This window comes from Sinohyriopsis cumingii, chromosome 6, assembly GCF_028554795.1.
Source record: "Sinohyriopsis cumingii isolate HCF-2022 chromosome 6, ASM2855479v2, whole genome shotgun sequence".
In the NCBI taxonomy this organism is placed as follows: Eukaryota; Metazoa; Mollusca; class Bivalvia; order Unionida; family Unionidae; genus Sinohyriopsis; species Sinohyriopsis cumingii.
In genome coordinates, this window is record NC_142966.1 from 146514660 (window position 1) to 146540554 (window position 25895).

The window sequence follows — 25895 nt, forward strand, 5'->3', positions numbered from 1 at the left end:
ATAGCAATATGACTGAAAAATTGTTAAAGCTACGTTAAAAATCCAAATCACACACACATGCTCACAACCCCAACAGTTCTGAAACCAGGAAAGAAAAGGAATCTTAATGGATGCACTGCCATAGAACATTGAAACCAAGCGGTTTAAACCAAGAAGACGCAAATAAAATCATCTTTTTGCAGCTGGCACATTTTAATTAAATAATTATGCCTATGCACCATATGATTTGTATTCTGTTTATATATATATATATATATATGTGTGTGTGTGTGTATATATATATATATATATATATATATATATATATATATATATATATAATAGAACTGGTCATAAAGTTCATCAACATTTTTAGATAATGGTTCATCAGTGGATTTTGAAAGTTGCATTCCAAGACTCTTTCTCTGGAAAAATGTGCAGTCCTGCCCTAAAAAGTCTCAATAACCAGATCTTTTTCCATGTAATAACTCAGAGCATTATATGTGTATTGTTTGTCATCAGGCCGCTAATGTTCATTTATTGTAAAATATTTAGTATCAAAATTAATGCAAGAAAAATGAAAGCAGTTGATAACCATGACAAGTATGATATCTTTTGGCTTTCAACTATAATAATCATCAATGCCTTTTCCTTGCCGTTCTTTAATTTTGTGTGCACCTAGAAGGAATCAATGAGGAAATTATGCTTTCTTGTCCATATTAATTTATTTAATTAACTTACCAGTGCTTCCATTTAAAACCAATACATTTTATAAATGTTTACAGATTTCTCCATGACAGAACTAGAACCAGAGTCATTTTTGATTGACCCATGAGAATATTCAATTTCATGATTCATTCCATAAATCTCTCAGTCTCGTTAGTGTTCTGTTTTCTGTTTTCTTTATCAAATCTAAATGCATATACTATTTTTTATCAGGCTAACTCCCAAGAATTGCTTTAGGGGTGCTTGTATTTAGTCCTTTATCAAAATGATCATTTGGAACTGACAATCAATTAACAGGTGTCATAATCTTCCTGTCAGCTAAGATCTAACCTGCATGTCTGTACCTAATACCATTACAGTTGCTTTAAATTTGTTTTATAGCTCATGCAACCTATGATTTATTTGTAGAAATAGATCAAATAAAAGAGAATGTTGTAGACAAAAAAATTTGCATACTGAAGACTCAGCGGTTGGAATTTTCATGCTTCCATAATGAAGGGTATGTATACTGTTATGCTGATTTTGGCATCCCAGAGAAGCCATGCTGATTTTGGCATCCCAGAAAAGCCATGTTGATTTTGGTGTCCCAGAGAAGCCATTCTGATTTTGGCATCCCAGAGAAGCCAGGTTATATGTGCATTCTATTGGAAATTATTTTAACTACCCCATGAACTATTGATGGGTAGACCCATCATCTGCCTTTTATTACCCAGTTTAGTGCCAGATTGCCAAAATATTTTAAAAAGTTCATAGTAATTGATAATATTTGTCTGGAAGTTTGAGATGAAAATTTAGATTCAGATTAATCAGACTGGTAAAACTTTTAATGTTAACTTTTAGGACAACAATTAATATTTTGTTTAAGGTCAGTCTGGGCACATAGACAAGTATCTTGACCAGTCCATTATGAGTGTAGACAACCTAATTCTAATTATGTGTGTATGATAGAGTGACATCAGTATGTTCACTGTCTAGAAAAACATTCAAGTTTTATATATGTTACAGACCTTGAATGTGCCAAAAGCTGCAATTAATGTGGCCCTTTTTTCATAATTGGCACCTTCATCAATTGAACAATGCAGTTGAAATCCATTGTATGAAATATAGTGATGTAATTGATCTATTATTGTGTGCTGTAAGATCATTCCCATAATTTACTTTGTCATTTTTCTTTATTCATATCATCCCCTTTACATTAAGTTCATTTTGATCATCCTTCCTTGAGCCATTGTTGTCTAGGGAAGACCCAGCCTTCATGCATTGACTAAACTGATCATCTTGCTTCTGTCTCCTGCTGCATCATTGGCTTCTTTCAGAATTCCTAGATTTGTTCACCACACTTTCTACAGTCTGGTGAAGTCATTGACATATTCCACAGTGTTGGTGACATTTTTTTTTTAAAAATGAAGTTTTAAACTGAACTTTCCTGGTTTTACTCTGGACACGTGACAATTTTTTACACAGAATTCCTAGATTTTGACAAATTCTTTACAGATCAATGAATACATCTTCTTTGTGTATGGATTGAAATCCATTTTTGATATCAACAACCAGTTTATAATGCCATAGCAACTGGCTCCATACTGATCCAGGTCTCAGTGACTACACTTCATCAACCTTAACATAGCTTAGACCTTTTTGTGTCAGTTTGTCACTCTTCTCTGTCAGTTTATCACCCCTCTGTGTCAGTTTATCACTCTTCTCTGTCAGAGTATCACCCCTCTGTGTCAGTTTATCACCCCTCTGTGTCAGAATATCAGTATTGTGTATGATTTGTATAGGACAGCTGAGTGATCTTTGATGCTTTGTCAGTGTCTGTTTTGCTCGTGCTCACAGAAAGAGATGCAGTGCTATCGATGTATATGCTGCAAAAAGACATCATCACAAGGCCATTCTCAGGTCTCACCCTCTGTATTCCAAATTATTTCATGGCCATACAAAAGAGACCAGAAAATGGCTCACCAGAGAGACTTAAAACCATGCACTGCCCCACTGTGAATGTCCGGTTTTAATCCATCTTTTCTTCATGGCAAGCTTTTTTCAGGAATTATGCAATATCTGTATGATCCTTGTTCTGATACCTCATTTGTGTGGGTGGATTTTTTACTCTTCACCACCAAACAGGAGATATGCTGTCGTGGTGACCCATGACTTTCACTAAAATGTACACTGTCTTCGTACAATGAGCAGCCATGTTCTTTCACAACACATCCCCACTTATATATTATGAACATTGTGTCAAGATTGCAGCTTTCTCAACCAATACCGTCAGATCTGTGAGTTCATCATGGATATCTTGTGATCATGTCCCAATACTATTCAGAAAAGAGTCCTTGCAGGTCAGAAGTACAGGTGAGCATCGCTTGGTAGCTAAAAATGAAATCATTTGTTTTGCATTTGCTTCACTTGAGATTCCTAGTCAACAAGGACACATCCTATCACATCCAGTCCCAGTCATTCATTCATAGTGGCATTGCATCCAAAATACCCAGTTGGTTTACAGTTTGTCTCCCCTGAATGTCTCTTTGGGATCACTTCAGTGGTTCCCACCTCCATAGGAATCTTATCTTGTCTTGGGAATGTCTTTGCCTTTATGGTAACAATGGTCAAAATTGATAAAGGTGATAAAAACATGGCAATTAATATCCAGTTTATTACCGTACTGTAAATATCCAACAGCCCCTGGTTCACAATCAAGAAGAAGCTTCTGCCCATGGCGACCAGCACTTTGTCTTGGCATTGCTGTCTTTTGGATCCTTCGTTCAAGGAGTATATACAGGACTTGAAATGAACTGAGCTGATCAAAGAGGTAGATCATGCATCTTGAAGAAGGACAGGACAAATTTTCTGCACAGGCTCTATTGTCCTTGATATGATGGGTTATCCACTTAGCCTTCAAGGAGCTAACCAGTCCAATTAAATTTCTTATGCATAACAGTTCAAGATTTGGGCAGTAGCAACCAGAATATCATTATAGTGCAAGTGCTTCCTAAGTGGCATCATGAAAACCATGGGATAAAAGCCAGAGATATCATTCTCCACCTCTTACTACAAGGGCCTACCAGCAGCACAACAGGTTTCCTTCCCATGTCATGAAGTAGCTCTGTAATGCAGTTTTCTGTATAATCAGCTCAGTCTGCAGTACTGACATGTTTTTCGCAAATCTCCATAAACCATATTCTAACCTAAGTCCCTATCTCAAAAAATTTGCAAACTGGAAGCAGGGCAGGTCATGAGGAAATGGGATTTAGCTCTCTCTCACCTGTTCTAACATATTTGAAGAAGAAACCTATTTTTAGAGTATATTTCTTTGATAATACTTACCAAGTCAAGATACTATGGGTATACCCTCCTTAGCAATTTCTGCTCATTCATGTGAGTGTGTGCTAGTAAGTAACAATTGACAGAATTTGGTGATAGTCTGTCTACCAATGGGATGACCATTCTAGAGTGACTATAAACTTGGCAAGTGGATGATCTAATAGCTCAGTAAAAAGTTTTGTGAGGGTTGTTTCTAGCTGGTGAGGACTTGATGTGCAAGGTAGTTGATCTACCCCTGGGTTTTTCTGATCAGGTACGTGATATTGAAGAAACACGCTTGACTCTGAAATTAGTTTATCTGATAAAATATCCCTATATGGTTGGTGTTAGTGATAGATTAACTATTATCAGTGTCTTTTGGGGTTTTAAATGTTATTCAGCTGTAGTTTATGGGAAGAAATGTCCATTCTAGAAACAGTGTTGAAGTTTTCCAGATTATCAACCAGTGGGGTTTGTACGGTCTTTGAAGGTCTTTGATAGTTTGGGGGAAGTCAGGTAGCATTTTCAAGGCCTTGAAAGTTTGGGAAAATTGAGCAGATTACACTGAGGTCTTTAACTCATTTGACCCCGATCCTGTCTGTATGCGTGATCCAGTTTCTGCATCCATTGGCTGTTCTCGCCTGTAGTCGTGGATTGTTTACTGCATTTAATGGTCGATCCCATCTCCAGTCGTGATGAATGTGATTTAGATACAGTGTCTCTGATTGGTTAGAAATGTGTCTTTTCCATGAACTAAACAACTAATAAACCAATGAGAAATTATTTTACTTTCATTTTTGGAAATTTAAATTGTTCAGAAGCCAAGGGTTAATGTTTGAGAGCAGTTTCACTACATGTGTTCCGTTCATGAAAAATTTTAAATGATGGTGGACGTAAGAGTGTTTTTTGATGACAACAAAAGTGAGGAGTTTCTCTGGTTTGATCTAAAAAATATTGAGCAAGCTGAGGAAAGATATGTTCGGCAGTTGGATATTTTGTGAGATTTAGATTCGGACATAGAAGTTTCTGGGATTGAATCATCAGAAGATGAGGATGCTGACAGCGATGATGATGAGAGTTCTTGCAGAGAAACGTTGCACATAATTTTGTAAATAGTGTATAAATAAGTTGTGAAAGACAAATTCATTTGGAATAAATGGTGAAATTTGTGGATTTTAGTTGGATATAAGAAGAGAAATTAAGGTAAGAGTGAATGCATGTGCACAGTGTTTTCAAAAAATTTCAAACAGGTCAGAACTCTGGGGCACAAGCAGCTAGACACAGCTTAGTGCTTCTGGGGCACAGCAGCAGAGATACTGATAACACTGCTGGGGCCAAATGAATTAAAAGTCTTTAAAAATTGAAATAAACCCAAATTTTTTAATTTCTTTCCATAATCATAAATAAAATTGTCCATGGTAGTTAGATTCATATGTGTAGTCTGACTATACCAACCCGTTTGTTTGTACCCCCCTACTAATTTCAATAATGGAAACCTTTAATGTGATAAAAAGTGCAAGGAACTTAGTCAGTTCATTCATTGATATATAATTTCTAACCTGACAGTGAGCAGAGTGGCCCTAACACCATCATCATTTGCATGTTTTATGCTTAACAGAAGTTTTCAGTATAGACGGACATGCTCGAGGTCCATTTCCAGTTCCTGGACAAGTCCATTTTTGGCAGAGGGGTGTGTGCATGACTACAGATGTATATACATATGCTGTCTGCTTCTGATATTTACAGTGTCGAATCAAGCAAAGAAATAGAATGACAACAACAAAAAAGCCTTTCATGTGGGTTTAACAAGCAGTTTAATTTCTATGTTCCTGTGTGCAGAGGGATATAATTCCAAACTCTCAATGTTGTGGTAATTTACGGAATTATCCAGCAGTTACCGAATAGGATGAACTATGTTGTCTGATGGAAATAAAGTAGCCCATAGTGTATGCAATATGGCACCATGTCAGTATGGAAAGTCTGTTAAGCATGAAAGGTGCGGGGGATGCCAGCATTTACTGCCATTCTGGTCACAGTCAGATTATAAAATATAAACCAGTGATTCAATTGACTTAGTTCTGTGCACTTTTTATCACATTAGACGTTTCCGTTATTGAAATCGGTGGGGGGGTTACAAACAGGGATGTATAATCAGACTATAGCTAAGTTTTCCTGGTTTCTCATGACCCATTCAGTTTCATTGACGCTGCAATAACAAACAGCATTTGTTTGGCCAGCCAAAGTCGGCCTTGGTGGCGACTTCAATAACACATGCACCCTTCATCAAAGGAAGTCAGCACCATAACTATTTTCAGCACATTTTTCTGTTTTCTAATTTCATGGTATGTGTTTTTCATAATCCTATCATTGTATATGTTTTTAGGTGTTGTCTAATGTTGTAAAGCGTTGAGAGCTTCTAAAGATTAGGCGCTATGCAAAGCCCTCATTATTATTATTATTATAATTATTATTATTATCACCAACAAAATTGCCTAAGGTAATTAGATTCAGATGATGTTCATTTTCCTGGCTTCTTTCTTTTGATGAATCATTCAATTTGATTGGATGAGTCCATTAGCTTTGGCCAGTCAAAATGTTCATTACACTAATTCATGATTTTTTAAAAACAACATTGTTCAACCAATTGAATTTTGGTTACACTGAACAAGCGCTCACTCTATGTAGAAAGTCCATGAAAGTAACGGGGCCCCAAGTGGCCGAGGGGTCTAAAGCGCTTTCCGTTACGGATCACTGCCATCTCACCTCTGTCTGCGTAGGTTCGAGTCTCGGATTCGGCCAATTTGGGTATGTGAGAAAGCATGCCAGTAGCTTCTTGTGGGTCGGTGGTTCTTTCCAGGGATTTCCTGGGTTCTTCCTCCACCATTATTACTGGCCGCCATGTATGGCCTATCATGTGCTGAAAAATGGCGTTAAACACTACAACAACAACAACGTGAAAGTAACACACTTGAGGATTCAAAATATGTTCAGTCGAGTTACCTCATCAGTTTTGTTTCACCTCGTGTTTAAAAATGCTGATTTTTTGTTCTTTCAACGATATCTAGCTTGAACAAGAGAAATACAGGGAATAGCTGATAAAGGATAAAACATCTAAATGAAAGGCGTTTTGTACATTGTCAGATAAGGAAAAGGGAGAAGAAAAACTCTGTAGTGTCCTCAGATATATGTGTGAGGCATTAAGAGAAGTAGAGTCCCAATGTGATTTAATATTGATTTAGTGTGGAAAATTATTGGATGAAGTAATCCAGTTGGACAATCATCCCTTGAAATGCTTCAATAGAACAGATGACAGCCTTGAGGAAGTGTTTTATTCCATCCTTTCCAAAAGAAAGGAATATGTTGAACTTTGGAATGTTCTCCAGAAAATGTTGTTGTCACATGGGCAGGCAACAGTGGACAGAGGATTTTCTGTCAATAAACAGGTGTCTGTTGAGAACCTCAGCAGAGAAAGCCTCAGAGCTCAGAGGCTAATCACTGACACAATGAGAACAGCAGGCGGACCTTTGGAAATCATCATTAGCATTGAAATGATGGCATATGCCTCCTCTGCAAGATATAAGTACCATGCCTATCTGGATAAGAAGAAAGCAGAGGAGGAGCATGAGGAGAAAATCAGAAAAGGAAAAACAGGAGTTAGCCATGGATGAAGTGGAAGAACTTAAAGCCAAAAAGCTGTGTCTTGAAGCTGACATTGCCAGCCTACATGCTTCCTCTGTTTAGAAGGCAGAAGAAGCAGAGTGTCACAGAGCCAAATGCTCTTAGGAGAAGAGCAGAGGAAAAGATGACAGCGGTGGCTTCAATTTCCAAAATGATGGAAGAGAAAAACAGCAATTATAATAATGCATTTAAAGCAGTGCTGATGTCTGTGTAGAGAACAGTTTATTTTGTATTAAATCTGATGCATAAGTTACATATTTCTGAAATAACAAAGAATGTTAGCCTATCTTACAGATCATTATAAAGCAATTTTAGGAAATTAATTATAGTTTGAATTTCATCATTAAACAATATCGTAGTATTTTGCCTTCGTTGTTTGCTCGTATAACCTGTATACAAAATGTTAGCGAAAATAGGTCTTGGAAATATATGCTTGTGGTCTTTGAAAGTTTGGGAAAAGTCTTTGAATTTATTATTCAGAGTTCAGTATGAACCCTGACCAGGTTATTTTTCTTTTCAAAAGATGAATTTAAACTATCAATTGCTATAATACATAGTAAAGTTTAAACCTGTCCTGATACTTGTTACAGTGGAAACCTCTCCATACAATCCGTATGTCTTGATACACAATTAAATTGAAACCTCTCCCAGCTAGTCATGTGTCTTGATACTCATTGCAGTGCAGATCTCTCTATTAGCCATATGTCTCAATACTTGTCACTGTGCAAACTACTCCTTATTAGCCCTGATTCTTTATTCTCATTAGAGTGCAGATCTATCCCTATTAGCTTTGTGTCTTAGTATTCAGTACAGTGCAGACCTCCCCCTAGAAGCCCTTTGCCTTGACACACTTAAAGTGCAAACCTCTCCATCAGCCCTATGGCTTGAAACACATTCGAGTGAAAACCTCCCATATTAGCCCTATGGCTTGAAACACATTAGAGTGCAAACCTCCATATTAGCCCTATGGCTTTGACACAGAATGCAAACCTCCCTACTAGCCCAATATCTTGATATTCATAACAGTGCAAACCTCTCTATACTAGCCTTATGTTCACCACAGTAGTTACTAAAATTGCCAAAGACAATCAGAATTTTCAGATGGTGTTTACATTCCATGTATTAAATTGAGTGATTTAAAAATTGTATGAATGTTTTGTCTGCCACCCAATATAATGGCCAATGACTAATTTAACTTACGTTCAAGGTTGTTTTGATGGTGTAAAAGACACTTTGAAAAACAAGAAGAAATGAGTTAGTCTTCCTATGAATCAAATATGAATTTTAGAAAAGTCCAGGAGGAAGTGAATTATGGAAGGAAAACTCATTGGTTATGGATGAAGACCAAAGTTAAATATGAAAGATACCAGAAAAGCAGCAATTGTCTTTTACAACTACTGTTATTGTCAGATGTAATATTTGTAGGGCAAATAATTGGTGGGCTGGAGCCAAGTAATTTGTACCATCTAAGCTAGCCACCTGTGGGATTAAACATTTTGGCCTTTAAAGGATGTAAAATATAACGTGGATCCTGATATTTGGAAAATCAAACATTTGCTTTATATGAAAAGGGACTGTTGTTAGTAGATGACTGTTATTGGAGGTTGTACAGTTAATAACATGCAGATTGCCTTACTTTGTAAACGTTTTTACCTCCAGGGAGGACGACATTGCAGCAGAAATTGGAAACATGGCTCTGGAAGCAAATAAAGATAACCTTGACCAAGACAAGATAGAAGAGCCTTTAGTGCAGAAGAAAAAGAAGGTTTGTTCATATTACAGTCAAGTGGATCTTATGAATTTAATGGATCTTTTTTCTACACAGGAGAATATAAATGTAGTGTATCCTAAAATTGATACTCACTGCTCAAAAATCTGATATCCTGGTGACCAGGGTATCTCTAATTTTAGATCAGACCCCTCTTGTATTCTAAGTGAAGTGCCCATTTGGGCTTGCGATAAAAAAAATCTAATTTTCCTGAAAAAATTTTGATCATGCTGACAAAATGTTGGATTTTAACATGTTGAAAGACTAGTTAACTATTAATATTTACCACCATGTATGTCACTTACCATTATGAAGCTCATCTCTATTGAAAGCTGTAAACTTTGTGTATTAAGCATGTGACCTATGAATGGGGAATATATTGACTGAGTTACCTACAATTAGTGCTCACTTTGCTTTAACATAGATGTGATTTTACTGGTGGTAGGACAAAAATACTGCTGTTAAGGCCATCAACCATACATATCATTCTGTAGTTGAAATCAAATACCTTTGAAAATTAACACATTTTTAAAAATATAAAAATGGAAAATTGAAAGAAGAAAAAAGATGATTTTCATGATTTCTATCCATGATTCCAGAAAATAGAACCAGAACTGTTCAGCAGTCATTGCGAACAGTATAATGATGTATGACTGGCTACACAGATTAAGATTAATTTGTGTATACAACTGACTGTTAATTGATTTCCTTATTGCTGTAATCTGGAGAATGTATGCCAATCCTGAATGTTTTTTGAAGGTTTTCTATGTAATAAAGGAATCAAAGGTGGTCCATGATGTCTAAACTCTGCCGTTACTGATGGAGATGATATATAAAAAAAGAAAGACTGACCCAAAAACGGTTTTCTGCAAAAACGGCTTTCAGCAAAAATGCTTAACTAATGCAACACTGGCTAAAATATTAAGTGGCACTTTTGAAAAACATCAAAAGTGTAAAGAGAAGCTGCATAATGCAAGACATGTGTCAGATGCTAATGAACATCAACACTGCTGATACATTTAGTAGGAGGACATTGTGTCTCAAAATAATAGTTAAATAATAGGGTTCTTTTGGGCTCATGTTATTTGAGTCAGAGTCAGGGCTTGTGGAATTTGAGCCATGATTTTTTTAAAGTTACCTGCCCAGGCATGTGTCTTCAAAAAAATTATTTAAGTACTGATGATCATTTGTCATCACCATTGTCATCTTAGCCACATTACTTGTATGACTTGCATCATTTTGGTGCTGTATTTTGTCATGATTACTTGCTACTTTGACAGTGGTCCATTTTAGAAAAGTGTTGCATATGTTACTTTTGATACTGTTTAAAATTCCCTTAACAAGAAAAAAAGTGTTAGGTTTATTATTTCTCACACTGTTTAATACTTTACCCCACATATATTTTATGGCAATGCTACCACAAAAATATCATGCTCAGGCAACATTAGGAAAGGATGGTGTGGTGTCATTAGCTTCTGTCTGGGTATCTTCCAGAGGGACCATTCATTCTACCACAACAATAATAGCACTTCTGATTTGTGTCATCTTTATTTCAGGAGGGAAACGTTCACAAATTCTCCACAATTTATTTTTCACAATGAAAATTTTCTTTACATTGCACATTAATAGTTTATACTGTAAATAGAATGAGAATACATTAACATGCATATGGTTACCCCTCATTTTATCTGCAGTATCTCAGTTGAACAGTTAAATACATGTATACTGATTTTGTTTTGACAGGAGTATGTCCTCCTGATGTTTAGCTCACAGGAGTATTCTTCCTTAGTTACACAGTGCTGTTGGGCTTATGTTCCTCCACATATCCAAGCATGGTCTTTGGGCCTTTGAGGCAGGACATATTGCACTTGATTCAGATTTGGCTGATGGATGTTTACAGCAGTCATTGTGCGTATTTCCAAGCAGTTTGTTAACCATTCTGCCATGTCTCCCTTCATGCCTAGTGATAAAAATTTGGTTTGTTATTGGAATATGCCACAAACCAGCTGTTAATTCCAATGTATTCTGAAGGATCAATATAACTGATCCATCTGTTTCACCGGCCAACCAGCCTTCCAGCAGATCAAACTGAATCACCTGACTTGGTCTGGGATTTTCTGTGCTAGTGCTTCCTGTATCGGTAACAGTCCAGATCAGTCACATTCCCGGCAAATTGGATTATCTTGATTCTCTGTCAAGAAGGAATCAAACTCTACACACATACTGAACCCTTCAGTCATCAATTGCTCAGTGGATATGTACACTTTGGGGGTGTATGATGATAGGTATTTTGTAAAATGGTGGAATTACAAACCGCCCACATCCATCTCTCCTTTTCAGACCTGGAAGCTTTAGATGTTGATGCTGTAGCAGTAATCTGATGAGATTTGCTGTAATGCATTCCCTCCAAGTATTCTGAATCCAAGAGTGGTTCAGAAAATCAAGGAACAGACTTGCAGAGCGATTTTAGCAGCCCACTCAGATGGGACAAGTCATGGATGAATGATCTGCTCTAAATAGACACCCAGGAAAATCCTGTCAAAATTCAGTCCGCTCAAACACCACCACTTGGCAGATTTTCTTTATCCCATCATGGACTTGCTTCTTCATGTATGGCTTTTGTCTGGATCACATTGCATAGAAAGGAGTTTTAACCTTCAGTGATGGAGAGAATCTCATGATGGCCTTCCACTTTGAAAACCTGTGAAGCAGAGTGACAGGTATGCAGGGACTGTGCAAAGAAAACATCATCCCTTTAAATGCCTTAGTTTCTCAGGTGGCTAGCTTTGTTCAGAGAGAAAAACTAGCCCCAGTTACTATCAGTGGAGATTGCTCCATGATATTGTACACATTAAGACATCATTGTAAAGTTAATGTAGGTCACATCAAGGAACTGTCAGACTTGCTGAATGACTTTGACCTGAATTGGCCTAAATCACTAATCTTATTTCTAACATGGAATCTTTCATGGATTTTGACCTGAGTCAATTTAGAGAACTTCAATGTCTTAGTCAAAACCTGTTCGAAGCTGCTGTCTTACAAGTTGTGCTTTCTGGTAGTGCCTTGGCCTGCATGATGAGTGAGTTCCACACCCTCTAAACGGACATAAACTATCCCCTGTTCAGATGGCTGGTTCGATGGTTTTAATGATGATACCAGGTTTCATAGCTTATAATCAGTTGCCATCTGGGGGAATTCAAGAGGTTGTCAGGGATAGTCCTGGCTTTTAAAAAGCTGTCGCCAAAAAAATCGCCAACCTCAATATTTTGTTGCCAATTTTCAAAAAGTGTCGCCAGAACAAGTAGTGTACATTTTTTCAAGTGTTAATTTAGTCTGTTAATGTAACAGGCAATGAAAATTACAAAAGATGGGTTAGTTAATACTCTAATTACAACAAGCATTAACAAAATGTTACATAGTGTTACATGAAGATCCGTCGTGATTTTAGGGTGCCCACTTATTGAATGCAGTTTCAAAGTCTAATTTTTCACATCTGTACATGCTGATTCTCATTAAATTCTCGAGAGATGAGATGCAGAGTTTATTTCTGATGTCAGTTTTTATGAGATTCATCTTACTGAATCCACGTTCACAGTCTACAGTGCTGACAGGCGACACCAGTAGTCTCTCAGCAGCCCCCCCCCTTATGGCTAGCTTCGGAAAGCTTGTGAATTGCTTTCTAAATCCCAAGAATGATCACTGAATGCTGTATAAATTTTCCCGACAAGCAAAATAGGATCTCCATTCCCACGAATGAAACTTACATGAGTCAACACCTGGCTATATTGGACCGTTATATATAAGCATAAATTCACACTCAATTTAGGGATTCTTTCACTCCTGTATTTTGAGAAATAAATAATTATTATTAATTATGCAAAACTGTTTTTTTTTTGTTTTTTTTTTGCTATTTCTTGTTGCGGAGTTTAAGTCTCTGCAGCCGTAACACGGATTGATGGCAAAAGGAAAAGATCAATGAGTAAAATGCTGCACTGGCGACAGATATAATTGTGATTGAGATTTTTCCATTTGCTTTGTATTTATATGCAGTAGTCAGTACTTCAAAGGTTATCAGTTTTCTATGAAGGTTCGGCAAAACTATTGTACTGGTATATGTAAAAAAAAAAAAACAACAGAAGGATTAGCCATTCAATTAATTGTATCTGTTTTATCCGCGTCTTCAGAAGTCGGTCAGTTGTAGGTATAGTTCGATAGCATGATTGACTGTGATACAGTACTCAGCCCAGATGTCAGCATAAGCAGATTATGATGTAACAATGCACTGTAAAGATGGGGTTGTCAATACGAACAAAGGATCGTTTGTGTAATAGATTGATTCCAATGCATTGCTTAGTCAAGTTTGTGGCTTCCTTTCATTCTCCCTTTTAATTTATCCAGTCCAAATCCATGATTGTATGTACACATTAAATAACCAAAAAGTCTGTCGCCAAAAAAATCGTCAGATGGGATATTTTTGTCACCAATAAGGAAAAAAAATCACAATTTGCGACATTGGCGAAGCCAAGGACGATCCCTGGGTTGTCATCCAAGCACTTTTCTCAGTGTGTTGATAGAGGTAGCTAAGCATGGCCTAGTGCTTGCTCACAAACTTTATTTGAAAAGCACAGAGAACATCCATGGGTCTCAAAAACGTTTTTTTCTTACTAAAGGAAGTTGCCCATGCTTGAGTGAGATGATGATCATGTGTTTCCACCATCTGTTACCGATTCTTCTAGTTGTTAGTGTGATTGGGTAACACATATGAAGGAGAAAGAAAATTTTATGATAAATTGTTTTGCCAAGAATACTTGCCTGATCACATAACAAGTAAAACCTCACACACGTCCTTGATCAGGTAAAACGGGTTTACTGCCAGTGCCATTTACCAGAAGAAAGGGAGATAATCAGTAGGAATTTCATCCTTTTGTGTGTGGTATATAGACAGTAAATGCCAAATTCATCTTTTGAGAATTTCTGTATTACAGAGGTAATGAAGCTGTCCATAATGTTAATATGATCAAGTAAATATTCTCTGAGAAACTTAATTTACAAAACACATTGCATTTCAATAGATTGTGTTGTTAGCTTTAGTTATAGAACTTTGCATTTTTGGTACATCTAAACATTAACATTCAGTCTTTTCAGCCATATTAAAGTCATACATTACTATTTATTTCCCACAGCATTGCAAATGATATCTACAAATGTAGCTCAGTAAATTTTCGAGTTAGAATCATTAAATGTAGCTAAAAGTAAGTAATTTGTTTTGTGCATGAAGGATTTAAACACCATTCAAATCAACATAGAGCATACCACATCTCATTAAATAAATGCTACAACATCAGATTTTTCTATGTTGCCATTACCTGTGGAAGAGTTGATTTAGCCATAATGTAGTATCCTTCCTTTGATTTCTTTGCTGTATCAAAAATGGACTCTTTAGTGGTAGTCAGGAAAAACATGGCATATTACATACGCACAGCATATATTAAATGAAAGGTGTTGCACTGTATGTCAGTATGAATTATGTTTAAATCATTCATGCTTGAATTAAATTTTGTAATTTTATCTACATTTCGAGATGCCAGATGAAAATTAATTGAAAAACAGGCTCAGATATAATTTGTGGTGCTTATGGAACAAACTATAGCATTTCTTTACTGAGTGCAAACTATTACAGTGAATATGTCCCATTTGGCAAATCGTAATGCAGATCCTAATGAAATAGTCTCCATTGTCAAAAGCAAGTAAATCATCTTTGTTTTCACAACAACATGATAGACAGTTTGGCTAATTCACAGCTATAATCCATGTGACTGGTGATTTTCACTATCAGTATGTAAAGCTGTGTGAATTCATTGTGACGTAGTTCACATCTGCATTTTTCAAGATTCTTGCTTTAAATATGTGTCCTGAAATAAAAACATTTATTTATAGAGTCTGTATTCTATCTCACCTCTTTCTGTGACACTCTTCAGGCAGTGACCACTGTTTACTAATCGATGTATTTATTTTGGATGATTTCTTTTTACCTGTACTGCTTGGTATATATTTAACACCTGGCTTTGTTTCATTTTAATGGTGTGCTTCTTTGTTCATGTATACAGTACTATTTATGCCAGGTGCAACTCGTTAGAGTTTCATAACAGACCAGCAACAATTGTGTATTTGTCAAAAGAACTGTAAAATTCTTGTATATAAAGTGACAAGTACAGTTTGGCATGGATAGAGAGAGATCCAGTGTTGCCCAGTTGAGGCTGTACCAGAAGTATGTACTCAGTCACACCCTGTATTGACCAAAGGTATTGGTCAATCTGCCATGTTGGAAATTTGTCATTTCTGTTGAATAGAAAATGAAAACAACATAGGAATTATATGTAAAGATGTTGACTTTTACAGCATTTGAGCTCCTACGTGGTATTAAACTGAATGGAGTACATATGGGTATAAATATTGCGAATATTTAAGTTTGAAATCCCTAAATTTGAAGGACAATGGTATTTATGTTTTGATAATTTCCATTTACTATTTTATTACTGTTTTCTCTATGAGAAAAGCTAAATGCAGGAATGGTAAGGTGCCTGGAGCAAAATGGTATGAGGATGGGCTGAAATCGCTTGTCATTTCTGTTGAATAGAAAATGAAAACAACATAGACATTATAGTCAAGGTATGCTGACAATTCACCATGATATGTTGACATCACTGAACACACACTTTGCTGACATTGCCAACAACAAGAAGCTTGTCTTGGCCACCATCTTGGATCCATGATTCAAGCATCGCCTATTCAGCGAAGAATTAATTGTGACCAGATCCAAAGAATGGCTTGGAGCAGAACGCTGACAAACAGGAGGAACCCCAGACCAAGAAAAGAAAAATGCCACTGGACCATTAACGTCGCTTCTCTGGGATTTGTTTTCTGTGGCCTTTGATGAACCTGTCCGTACCATCAAATAAACAACCCACGTGGATAACGCGTTGACGAGATGCTTGAATTGTATCTGGCCAGCCCTCTGTTACCACGAGGAGAAGACATATACAGCTGGTGGAACACTCACAGATTTCAGTTCCCCTTCTTGGCTAAATTAGCTAGACGCTATTTGTCTGCACCAGCTTCAAGCATTCCCAGCGAGCAGCTGTTAAGTGGTGCAGGCTAGATTTTTTTCAGATCACCCTGGATTGTTACTGTTGCTTAAATACAATGTACCTCAACTAGGCTTTCAGTATTAGCAGCAGCCAGCATACAGTGATGTCTAACTTTAGTCTTAAAGCATGCATATTATTAATTTTAATTATTATTGGGCTAACGTTATTAATATTTTTATGTCATTTATTGAAATCTAGTAATGGCGACCTGCATTATTGAATATAAGTTCAAAGACTAGCTTAATACATTTTCATTCATTTATATCTTGAGTTGGCAAACCATAAGTTTTGCTAGTGTTAGTTTTACAGTTTTTCAAGTTTTATGTTTGTGTGATCGTTGTTTTCTATGAATAGCAATGTACTTCTTATCCGGTTTCTCTTTCTTTTTGTATAGAAGTTCAGATTCACTTGCAGCATAAACAACCTTGTTATAACTCACACAGCAAAATACCTGCTTGCATTGCACTAATAGGTTTATGTTTCTGAAGCAGTCATTGTTATAAAACAAATAATAATGAAATAATCGGTCTCATAATCTGTATTGGCAATTTTAAAAATCAGCTATATGCGGTATTGGCAAAGAGTGACATCAGTACAGCTTTAAGTCTGATTAAAATTTTAGCAGAAGGTTGACCCAACTTAAACTTTATAGCCAATTGAGTGAACTAATCAATTATTTTCTTCTTCAAAATACAGTCACTCTTTGTTTGGTAAGAGGTTACTTACGTTTATGTACAGGAGCTTATTTTGCTGGCTTGTATTTTTGTTGATGCATAGTCCTAAAAAATGAGGAAACTTGTCACAGGCAGTCATGGGAGAAAAAGAGCACTGCATATTTTTGCACATGGCTTGCTATGACTTATTCTTCTTTGAGTCCATTTAAACTCCGTCAGTTGTTATTTCTGTGTTTTTATTAGAAGACTAAAGTGGAATAGTATGTCTTGCCCCAGAGCTGTACTTCAGGCCCATTATAATGTCCAAAAGGATGGGGGAGGGGGGTATTTAAAAGATTTGTTGTGGAAAATTTAAATTTTGTGCTGAAAACTGGAATATTCACCATGCTGTTTGTTTCTTGTTCAAAATGAGGCATTTCTTATGCAGGAAAAGAAAAAGAAAGGAAAGCATAGAGGTGAGGAGGATGAAGAGGAGGACAAAGAGGAGGTAGTAAATCAAGTTCAGGAACCAAAGCCTAAGCCTGGAAAAAAGAAAGCAGCACCCTCATTCCAAATGTTAATGATGGATGATGAAAATGATGATGCTGTGAATGAAAATGAGGAGAGAAAATCAGAGGTTTGTATATTATGATAACTCAGGGCTTCTTTGAAAAAATTTCATAGAATCTGTACCATCTGAATATTTTACAAAAGGTCAGAGAAGAAAGTAGAGGTCAAAGAGAGGAAGTAGCTAGTCAGATATCAATGATAATTTCTATTCCAGATCTTGGTCTCATTTGTCTTTAGTGTTACACCCATCATTTATTGTTTTGTTTAAAAATTCTCGAAATCTTTCCTTTCACAATGTATTGTCTTCTTACTGCTTCTATTTAATGTTTTATTTAATGCTAAATTGTCTATTTGTGCATCTTTTTCTTCAGAAATTGTGTTCTTTTACATCACCAATGCAGCCTTGAAATAAGTTACACATATCAGCAGTGACTTCACAGGATGGAAATATGTTAAAATCTGTTGACAACAGGAGAGTAATGGAAATTTTCAATTGCCAAATTTTTTTAAATGAAAATACCATCTGAAAACTTCTTCCCTTCTGGCAGTTGCAGGAAAAATTAGCAGTGTGTTGGTCTATCAAAAAATTTCACAAAAATTATCAGCTGCCCAGTTCTGTACACAAGAGTACAAGTATGATAATCGTTGTGTGGGGCCCCGAGTGGCCGAGTGGTCTAAAGCACTCTTCGTTACGGATCACTGCCATCTCACCTCTGTCTGCGGCGGTTCGAGTCTAGGATTCAGCCAATGTGGGTATGTGAGAAAGCTTGCCAGTAGCTTCTCGTGGGTCGGTGGTTCTTTCCGGCGTTTTCCCGGGTTCTTTCTCCACCATTAATACTGGCCGCCATGTATAGCCTATCGCGTGCTGAAAAATGGCGTTAAACCCCACAACAACAACAACAATAATCATTGTGTTAGATTTACTGAAAGTCCATATAGCACATTTCTTCATTGTTTTTTCTTCACATGGTTGTTTATGTAATTAGTAGAACTGGGTACCACAACAAATTTTGTATGATAGTATGCCACATTATTTCTTAACTTACCATAATACGTACTACAGTGTACTGCAGTGGTATTGTGGACCAACAATTTAATGTTCTGCGGGAATGGCCGGAGCCTTGTTTTTTTAAATTAAATTTCTGTCTGTCATTAGTTGGAAAAAATATCTTTATCTAATTTATAGGAAAATAACACTGTTATATCATTTATGTCATTTGAAAAAAATTAATAATATTGAGATAAAATAAAATAAAATATCTCGGTTTAAAAGAAAATCAGCACCCACTTCGATTAAATGGTGTTTCCCCATTGTAGAAGAATTTAGTAAGTGTATGTAAATTGTTGTGTAAGTTGTAATTTAAAAACTTTAAAGTGGTATGATTAACCTTACACTAAAAACTGCTGATATATGAGAGTTTGTTGATAAAAATAGTAAGTGCTGACACTGAAACCAACAATTTACTAGCTAGCTACACTATTGATATAAATGGCAGGGAAACTTTGAATGGGATACAAACACCCAGGCAAGATATTTATCAGAGAGGTCCAGTAAACACAAAACACACTCAACAAATGGGACAGTATTTAGTGGAGTTGAGAAATTATGCAAAATTCAAACAGAAAACAGCTGCTCTTCTGGAAATGGTATGATTTAAAATCTTAGAAAGAAAGACATGTACTTAACACATTAATAAATGATAGTAAATAACTAAACTATAATATTTTTTAAAAAATCTGAATTTTTTTCCAAGACATTGGATTTGGCTTTAATAGCTTTTGCAATATCCCATTTGGCTCCAATGTTGGCATAAGTAATGTGTGCCAAACATCTGATTCAAGGATCATAAATATAATTATATTTGTAATATTCACAATTAATCTGTGACAAAACTACCATTTTGTATACAAAATAATGATAACTTTTTCAGTTATTTTGCCATGAAAATTCCAAACATGCAGCTAAAATTATTAAATTTGGAACAGGATTTATTGGGAATTTCCTAATATTCCTCAAAAATGGAAATTACCAAAGTACCAGCACAGTGAAAAAGTACTGTTTTTTGTAACACCAGGATGTAAAATACCACAGTAATTTGGTATATCAGTAATAGTATGCACCTATAGTAATTAGACTATTGTGTTGAGATGAAATCTGTATCCAGTCAATGCCAAATTTAATTGTACTTCATCCAATGAAAACAGTTCTATCAGATGGTTCAATTTGTGTTTTGTATTTGGTCATAGTACTGGTCCAACCTGTGTTGTTATTGAGTCACAGCAGCGATAAAACTTGTGTTTTTACATGGTCACATTAATTGTCCAGCTTGTGTTTTTGACAGTTATTAATGGTACAGCTTGTGTTGTTACTTGGTCACAGTGATGGTACAACTTGTGGTTTTAGCTAGTCATAGTAATGGTGCAAAATGTGTTTAGCTGTAATTTAGCTATGTGTACCGACTCTCTAAGATCCTTAAGTAACATAAAAGCAGAACTGACAAGTTTATTAAAACTAAACAGATAATTTCTTTCCCAAGAATAAAAGATGAAATTTTAAAGGAACTTAAAGTATTGAGAATAAATCCCAAATAATCCTAAACGAGCTGATATGCCAAGAGTCTAGGTGTCTGATAGTGATATAATCCAGAATGTCCTTGCATGAATTCACAATAATCCCAAGATAGTGATTTAGTCCAAAATGTCAGTGAGCACTTTGTACTTCCATTGAAATTTTGTTAAATAAATGATTCCTCTCAGATTATGTCTGAATACAACTAAGCTTAAAGTAGGAAAGAAATACTTCTGTTTACTTCAGACTTATATAAAAACCTAAGATATAATAGCATGACCAGGATGTGGGTCAAAAGTTTGCTTCCAGAACATTCTAAATTTTTAAACAAGGCTATTTATAAAACAAAAGTATGTATGCCTTCTGGAACTTTCTTAGGTCACAAGGTTCCATCAAGATGTTTACATTATCTTGGTAAACTTATATTTTTACATGATTACATTTATTAAATAACAAAATTATTTAAATTCAGTTTCATTTAGGCAACAAATGTCTGGCATTTATGACCTAAATCTTTGACCATTTTGCCAGTTGTACAGCAGTGACCTGTTTGCTGTCAGATTATTTGATATGCTATATTTCAGTTTATGGCCTCAGTACCATTTGCGTTTTGTACCATTTCATGGAGTGCAGACAGTCATTTGATTCATTCACAAACAAAAGATCAGAATGAATTAAAGCTCTTAAAACTGTATTGTTCCTCATTTTGTTGAAATTCAAATATGTCTTTTTATCACCATTTTCTTTTTAAAAAAGCAGTAAAGGATATTAAAATACTCTATCTGTCTGTTATTCTTCTAAATAGCTAGGTGGAATTTACCCAGGCTTTGAAGTTATGTTGACCATGTGGTCACTAGCTGCATGAAAGGGGTGTCATCATTGGCTCCTGACCTTGAAGGGGTCAGAGTTCAGATGTACGAAAATTGCATTTATTGTGACATTTTGCATTGTGACTATATCATAGTAGGGAGATATGTGTAATATATAGTAAAATGCATTTGTATAGGTGATGGTAAGCTATTGCAATTCCTCTGGTTTTATCTTTGGCTTTGATTTGGTGCTCACTGGCACAGCAACACAAGTAGCTTATTTAGTGCCAAGGCAATTAAGTGAAGTGTCTTGCCCAAGAAGACAGTAGCTGACTCAGCCTACTCTGATGGTAAGATTCAAACCTGTACCCTTTCAATTGTGAGTCTGGCACACTAACCATTAAGCGACCATGGGTCCTTAGCTTTATGTTGTAGTGTTGGTATATTATGATCTTGTCACAGGTCTCTTAGGTAGTTTTTTCCTTTCTTTAAAAAAAATTCTTTTTGGAATAGAGTGACGATGAGAAACCAGTCGAAGTTGAACCATCCAGTAAACAACAGACAAAGAAAGAGAAAAAGAAGAAAGGAAAAGAAAAGAAACAGGAAGATGAGGATATAGATGCTCTCCTTGCAGAAATAGAACACCCTAGCGAAAAATCAGGTAAAAAGTCAAAGAAAGATAAAAAGAAAGGTAATGAAGTAGAGAGCATGGAGGTTGAGGAGGTTGAAAATAAAGGTGAGCCTCTGATAGCAGTTGTCAAGGTTGAGACTAAGGTTGTCACCATGGAAGATCTGGAAATGGAGGAAGAGGAAGATAGAAAGAAAAGGAAGAAGAAAAAAGGAAATAAAGATGATGCAAATCAAGAAGAAGCAAAAGAAGGAGAAACAAAGGAAGATGGAGAAGAAGAAGGAGAGTCTACAGTGAAAACTGCAGCTCAGAAAAGGAAAGAAAAGAAGGAGAGGGAAAAACAGAAAAAGTTGGTAAGTGCATGTAAATTACTTATTGAAACGAAACAAGAGGTAAGATTTTGCAATGGGTCAGTGGTTTCTGAAGTTCTCTGGCATTGTTAGGCAAAATTTCAGTCAGATAACAACATTTTAATGGGTAGAAAACATTGAACATGATATAAAAAATATATTAGTGAAAATAAGGCAGACAACTCTAGGTGTGGACAACTCTATGGTACATCTAGTGGACAGCGCTATGGTAATATAGTGGACATCTCAAGGGGACATGTAGTGGACACCTCAATGGTACATATAGGAATAATTTGATATCTGTACATTCTGAATCTTTTAATAAACATACTTCTTAGGGAATCCGGACCCCAGATTTACCCAGCAACATCCATGGATGTTGGGTGATAAGGAGATAGAAAAATTAAGTTTGAGGATTTTAGAGGATGTACTGCAGTATCACAATCAGTTTTACCTGTGACATTTTAAAGGAAAAGTACAGTGAATATATAATTCAAAACCACAATTAACATTCACAGATCTGTGAAAAAACACTTTTGATAGATATAGGACATGAAAATTAAATTACCAGGTTTTGCAAGTAAATCAAGCCATTTTTCAATGGAGATGCATCCAAGAATGATAAAAATTAAATCTCAACTGTCTCTGTGATGCAGCTTAGCGTGATTTTGGGACATGAAATGAGTGGGGTTGGGCAATTCTCAAAATGCATTTTTGTCAATTTTCAGAAAAACATGGTCCCTCTTAATTTCATGAAAATGAACAATCTATAACTCTTGGTAGTGCAAAAAAAAAGACATGTTTATAGCTTCAGTTTTAATTAGGACAAACAATGAAAGATGTACCAAGTCACATTTTTCGTCAGCCTGCTGAGGAATGTGTGTACCCTTTTCCCTGACCCCATATTTATTTTCATGAAACCTAACACAACTGTTGGACCTTCATTACAACCGTTTCATGTTTGTATAAATTATGTCAACAGAATATAGCCCTTCTTAATAAATACTAAACTTCAGAAATGAAAAATATTTGCAAAGGGGCCATAATAAGAGTGAGATAACTCAGTGGGCCTTCTCCTATGACCAACAATGCAATAAAGTTAGCGAATGACAGCATATTGAGAGAAAAAAACCTTCTTAGTAGGTGGCATATCCAACTTGTAGAGAAGAATAGGATTTATGTGAAACAAACCCAAATCATCTTTTACATCATTATTTGTCATTTATCTGTATTATTTTGAATTTAGCTTTCTAGTACTAAATTCATACAGATATAATCTTGCCATGACACCGTTCAGTTAAATAAATTGAATACTTATATTTCAAGAGAAGAAACATAAACACTAATTTATCTGAATGAAAATCAATATATATATATATATATATATATATATATATATATATATATATATATATATATATATATATATATATATATATATATATATATATGTATGTATGTATGTATATGAAATAACCTCAAGAAGTCATTAAATCGAGTTTTGCACACTAAGGCCATTGACTGACAATGGGGTCAGTGCGCTAAATATTTGAGGGATAACTTGCCCTACGCACCGGTCATTGCAGATATGGCTGAAACAACCAGATAGGACTCCTGAATTGAGGCTTCATACGGTAAATAGAGGTTACTCAGAAATATATATGGATATATTCAAAATTGTTGGCAACTTAAGACCTACAGTGTTTATGATTATTACCTCCTCTTAATGTATGGAAATAAAACTTAAAAATTTTCAACGCTTCGCAAAAACACATACTTTTCCTTCCATGGGCCGCTTAGTACCATAAACTTGTATCTGGATATTTATTCTGTTGGTTTCCAATACTTTTACATTAAAAAATTCCAAATTTATCTCAAAATATGCCGTAAAAGCAGACCACTGTTCTGGAACCTAAGCAGCCACAGAAAATGGGAAGCCAGAAACAGTTATGCCCCTGACAGACCTGTATCTACTTAGGACACATTTTCATGTTTCTTACCAGTCCTTACAAATGGGATATATGTTAACTTTTTTATTCAGCCTTAGTAAGGCCAGAAAAAGTGCTTACTATAAAAAAGGGAAAATTCGTTAAAAATTCATTACTTTTTATTTTTCTAATTGGTAATTGCAGTTTTATCAAAACAGTTTCTAACAGATTTGTTTGTTTATCAAGTGATATACAAAGAACTGACTGGAAACAGGAAACAGAAGTCAATATACCAATCGTCACATGGACTCTTTCAGTATGGAGTTGTGACAATAGATCAATGTACAGTATTAAAATTATGAAATCACAAGAGATAGTTTTCAAGATCGGAAGTCATTAAATCATGTGAATTGTGTTATTGTGTGAGTTTTTTTCAAAAAAATTTTTTATGTAGTGCATTCCTGGATTTTTTTCTTTTATTAATATACGAGAGTATTGTTTATGACATGATGTATTGTTGCTTGTTTGTTGTACATTTCAAATGAATTTATGGACATATTACTTAAAAAATTCTTACTTTGTTTCGATATTGATAAGTTGTTTTCATATTACAGAAGATGGACAAAAATAGATTTTATTGTTACAGCAAAGGAGTGAGAAGAAATGCGAAATTCTGTCACAAGCCTGAAAGGGAACTTGAGAGAAGGCCCCAACAACTCAAAAAATATTTCAATGATGTTTGGTGTATCATTGCAAATACTTGTTTGAATAGTGTACTGCATATTAACAGGGTTCTTTTGGTCTTTGAAGGTCTTTGACAGTTTGGGAAAAATGAGATAGCATTTTCAAGGCCTTGAAAGTTTGGGAAAATGGAGCAGATTACCATGAAGTCTTTGAAAATTGAAATAAACCCAAACATTTTAATTTCTTTCCATAATCACAAATAAAATTGTCCAAGATTGTTAGATTCAGATGTAGTCAGGTTTTCCTGGTTTCTTTGTTCTGATGACCCGTTCAGTTTCATTTCATCATTAAACAATATTGTAGTATTTTGCATTCATAGTTTTCTCATATAACTTGTATACAAAATGTTAGCGAAAATAGGTATTGGAAATCTATGTTTGTGGTCTTCGAAAGTTTGGGAAAATGGAGCAGATTACCATGAGGTCTTTAAGTCTTTGAAAATTTAAATAAACCCAAACATTTTAATTTCTTTTCATAATCACAAATAAAATTGTCCAAGGGTAATAGATTTGAATTTAGTCAAGTTTTCCTGGTTTCTTTCTTTTGATTAATTATAGTTTGAATTTCATCATTAAACAATAATGTAGTATTTTGCATTTGTTGTTTTCTCATAACTTAACTTGTATACAAGATGTTAGCGAAAATAGGTCTTGGAAATCAGTGTTTGTGGTCTTTGAAAGTTTGGGAAAAGTCTTTGAATTTATCATTCAGAATTCTGTATGAACCCTGATTGATTACTTTAAGTTGTATTTTTGGATTGATGTTATTGAATATTTCATTACTGTGAGTTTAACAAGCTATTTTACAAACTTGATTTTCTGTTTCTGATTAATTCATGGTCATGTTTAATTCAGTGTTTGGTCGTTATATTCAGGACAATTTTCCTTACAAAGCCCTTACCCAATATTTTCATCAAATGGTGGGATGATTTTGTAAACTTTTTGGCAAAAAGTGTTGAATAGACCTTTGAACCACTTGTCACAAAGATTGTTAGAACTTTTCAATGGCGGTAACATTTTTAAAAAGTCTACAATGGATTATGCTA

At 35.3% G+C, this 25895-nt stretch overlaps 1 protein-coding gene across 1 annotated transcript in view; it reads left to right on the top strand.

The window, feature by feature from the left end:
* The window catches only part of LOC149798218 (uncharacterized), a 184393-nt gene that overhangs the window by 13916 nt on the left and 144582 nt on the right, over positions 1–25895 (top strand). Inside the window, exons 5-7 of the mRNA XM_089963322.1 lie at positions 9343–9448; positions 17701–17889; positions 21714–22181. Coding sequence (XP_089819448.1) covers positions 9343–9448; positions 17701–17889; positions 21714–22181 — 763 coding nt within the window. The remainder of the gene's footprint in view (positions 1–9342; positions 9449–17700; positions 17890–21713; positions 22182–25895) is intronic.